At 44.5% G+C, this 4244-nt stretch overlaps 1 protein-coding gene across 1 annotated transcript in view; it reads left to right on the top strand.

Annotated features, from left to right (window-relative positions):
- The first annotated feature begins 258 nt into the window (after nucleotides 1-258).
- slc12a5a (solute carrier family 12 member 5a) overlaps nucleotides 259-4244 on the top strand; it is a 148442-nt gene continuing 144456 nt past the window's right edge. Inside the window, exon 1 of the mRNA XM_031838602.1 lies at nucleotides 259-620. Within this exon, the coding sequence (XP_031694462.1) occupies nucleotides 458-620 (163 nt within the window). The 5' untranslated portion in view covers nucleotides 259-457. The remainder of the gene's footprint in view (nucleotides 621-4244) is intronic.

The following is a 4244-nucleotide window of genomic DNA, read 5'->3' as shown; positions in this document are numbered from 1 at the left end:
TATATGCAGAAGTATGTAGAGTCAGAGTGGCTATTTCAATCATATTACTAGGTTATTATTACTGTTGCATTATGTAGCTACATCACTTGTGCGGGTAAAGGTGGAGCTTTATTTAGATTACTGTATATGCTACGGTGTAGCTTAAGTATAACAAAGTGTGATTTTTGTGTGTTTACGTTTTCCTCAAAGCGGCGCCACAAACCCGTCGGCTCTAGGACCCAGGAGCAGCGGCAGCACCAGCCACCGGTTGATGAGACGGTCCATTCGGTATCACACATCTAGCGTCAATTACCCGACACAGAGCTGCTGTTCGCTCCGTGCAGTCTGAGGAAAACTTATCAGACGGTGAAGCTGGACCTGCAGCAACGAGAGAAGAGAGCGCTTTTCCCTGCTGCCTTTGTCCATCACCCAGTCACCGTGGCAAGAGGACCCGTCGCTGGTCTCACCGGCGACAACCATGAGCCAGAGATTCACCGTCTGCAAGAGCGACGGCGCCCGGCGCCCCTCAGACATCCAGGGGGAGGTGAACCAGCTGTTTGAGGGAGACGAGCCCCCGACCAGCAGCGGCGGAGCGGAGGGGGAGGATGCAGCCGGTACCGAGGTGGTGGTGGTGCTGAAAGGTAGGGAGACACTTAAGCCGTCTTCATTCAGCCCAACGCCGTTTGTTAGCTATAAGCTGCATGCTAGCAGTCATGATGCCTGACTCCTGATCGGTGACACCACATTGTCTGTGTACAGATGTGTGTGTGTGTGTGTGTGTGTGTGTGTGACTTGAATCTGTAATGTTCACAAAGGGCACTGTCTGGCCAACAACAGAGGCGCTGCAAAGGGCTCACGTTTTGCCTTCCCCCCCATACAATATTTGCATTGTTACTGTTTGGTGTCTATAAACAAAACGAGGGTTTGTTTTTATGTGATTTCAAATATTATGTTAATTGTTGTACATTCAAACATGTGTTTATTTTTACTGCACACATCATCAGTGGTCACTTTGAAGGGCATCAGTTATTTTCCTTATCCCTCAGTAGTCAGACAGTAGCCCACAATGCTCTTCATCTCGCCACCTGATTCATAGGATACATGTATACTTTCCTAAATTGAAGCAGTCATGATTTCACCCTCTCCACATGCTTTCACATGCCACTTGCAACCACTGCAGGGAGACTACTCGATTGAACAGGGGGTGGCTTGCAGAGTGTGTTATCTGTCTGAACTGTGTCCCGGGTTAGTGCACACAGGACTATTCCTGTGCTCACCATAAGAATGCATTTGATTCGAAGGGAGAATAAAAACACAGCCTTCATCTCTACAGTTAAGTTAGTAATCCCAGCCCCGTCCACTGGGAACCAGAGCCATTGTTGTGCCATCCTGTGACCAACTCACCAGAGTGAATTAATCACTGGCCTGTCAGTCATTCGCTGAATTGAATGCAGCAGTGCAGAACAAATGGTAGAATGGCAGAAATTCCCATCAGGCCAAAACAAATGGAAGCCATTACCATTACCAATGATTAGCAGTAGAAAAAGTGCAATCATTCAGTTCCACTCAAGTGCAAATACAGATTTAGCTGCAACTGAATCAATGTATTTGTGCAGTTTTAACTTATGAAGGCTGCCACATTAATGACATTTCAGATTAATTGGTCCGGCTCCCTAGATTCCCATAAATACTTATTGCAGCTCTAGATTGGCTGCTCCTTAGTTTCTGTGCTTTGCTCTGAAGGCAAACAGTTCCATATTTGATCAGAACAGGTCTTTTCTGGATTTATATGACTACCACTAGCTTCATGGTATATACTTGCCCCTCTCACTATGTCATCCCCTTGTCTTGTTCCTTCCTGCTGCGCCAACGTTAAGCAGTGCTGACAGATTTCCTTCCTACTATTAATGAAAGCTTTTAATTACCAGTCCAGCACTCCCCTTCATTGCTACAGAAAGCCTTGCCGGTTCAAAACATGCCTTGTAGGTGAATTAACATACGCCTCCTCAGCTTTTCTCCACTTGAAAGCCCCAGCGTGTATCAATCATTCGTCTGGACGTAAACGATGGCTGTAGGAACAGACCTCACCATCTCCTCATGTTCCCCTTGAGAGATGGGGAACACTCTGCTGAAGTACTTCCCCTCGTGTACAGTATGCTGTGTGTTCCTGCTGAGCTGCAGCCTTGTGGAGACCGCCGTCTCTGCATCCACTCTGCCGGTTGCCATAGTGACAGTGTTTCAGCAGAGTTGTGTCACAGTGGTCTAAAGAGGAAACGCTTCAGATCAAGAGAGTGCTGTCATGAAATCAATCTCCTGCTGCGTGTGCTGCCGTATTTTCTCTCCTGCTTTTTGTAACAGAACAAAAAGATGATCTATATCGATGAAGATATAGAGTATAACAGTCATTTTCATTATGGATTCATCTGTTGTTACTTTCTTTACGAATTGTTTTGTTTGTAAAATGTTCACAATATTCCAGAACTAAAGGTGACATATTAAAATAACTCATTTTATGTGATTAAATGCAAATACATTCAGTCATAAAAAGACAAAGAGACGCAAAAATCTTGACATTTGAGAAACTGACACCAGAGAATATTTGGCATTTTATCTAAAATTACTCAAATGATTGATCCTTTTATCAAAATCATATTTTGTTGTCGATTGACTAGCGATTAATTGACTTATCTTTGCCGTTCTATAGTGCCTAATGATGGATATAGCAGTATCGGTGGAATCAAACCCATGTTGTGTGTGTGTGTGAGTTAGTTCAGCTGACACCGACGTTTGGTGTAAACATAATTCATACTTGCAGCGGTGTGTGGAATAAGACTGCGAACATGTTAAATTCTGAATATCTCTGTAATTATGCCCCCCCCCCCCATTCAGTCCAGTTCTTATCTTAACTGGCAGGACCAGAGCAATCTCTAAATCCTTCCCCCTCTGCCTGGACCCGTGATCCTGTTTCTATTGATCCAGAGGGAGGTGTGTGCTCAGCCAGCCAATGTGGTTGATGATGACTGACAGCAGCGAGGAAGAAGATCCTCATCTGGCTGCCAAGTGGCCTCTCTGCCCTTGACCTTGCGGTGGTGTAGCGGGATACATCTCGGTTAGATCGGTCGGGCTCAGCGGGACGGGCTTCATATTGGGTTCACAAGGGGCTGGGTGTGGCAGTTGGCAAAATAGTGAGGCTTTGCAAATTCCATGTCATTCAGAAATCTTATATTCCCAAACATATTTATCATTTAAACCTGCAGTCGTTGGCTTTTTTTACCACTTGGATTGAGCACAGCGAGCTGTAAACCCAACCTAGTCATAATATGTGTCTGACAGAGACTGTGTGCTTTGACATATCGCATATTATCACGTTTCTAAAGTTAATATGGTGAGTGTAAGCAAACATTCATTATGAGTTGTGTATCCACCTGGTTTGATTTACCTCTAGCTCTGTTTGGTCTCCATCATCTCCTGAGGGAAATATCAGGCGGTTCAGCTGCTAAAAGCTCACAATTAGCTGAAAGATGGTAAAAAAGTACTGTGAAGCAGAGTCACCTGATAACGATATGTGGGTCACACATTAAACTGTGTTTTAAATCCATTTTTAATAAAAAAATATTGATTAGAGCAGCTTTAAGATAAGAGTGTATGCTGCTCAAACCCTTTGGATTCTCACTGTAACTACTGTATTAAATACATGAGTGAGCACACCTCCATATGTCTGAACTCTTTTAAGTGAATTAAGGTAGTCTCTCTTTTTTTACAACTCCATCTATTATGGATGCACTCCTTGCATGCCTCGACTCCCGCGGTTTTCAGTCAAGCTGCGACTGCTCCAACAGTTCTAAATTCGTGTAAGAGCCTGAGTGTGTGTGTGTGTGTGTATGTATGTACTCGTGGTGTAGTGTTATTCATGTATCAACAGTAACTAGCAGAAGCAGAAGGGCTCGGTTAATAACCCTTACCCAGTTTGTCCCGGAGGTTTGGTTCACGAGCAGAGAGGCCGACTTGGCTGAGGTTCAGGATCCGTGTCAGGATGTTCTGTTTCCTTGCAAGTGAATGCGGTCCAGCAGACAATGACACAGCGTGGGAGCACAGCGACAACAACCACAGCAGCACCACCTAATAAGCTCATGAGCAGATTTAGTTTGGGGCGGATAATGAATGTGTGCATTTGTGTCTTGCACTTACTATAGGTCAATTTCTAAAATGTATACTAAATGTGTGTGTGTGTGTGTGTGTGTGTGTGTGTGTGTGTGTGTGTGTGT

Source organism: Anarrhichthys ocellatus, unplaced genomic scaffold (genome assembly GCF_004355925.1).
Source record: "Anarrhichthys ocellatus isolate YVR2014 unplaced genomic scaffold, GSC_Weel_1.0 scaffold1, whole genome shotgun sequence".
In the NCBI taxonomy this organism is placed as follows: Eukaryota; Metazoa; Chordata; class Actinopteri; order Perciformes; family Anarhichadidae; genus Anarrhichthys; species Anarrhichthys ocellatus.
Note: the sequence above shows the minus strand (reverse complement) of the source record. Positions and strands in the feature narration are given on the sequence as shown.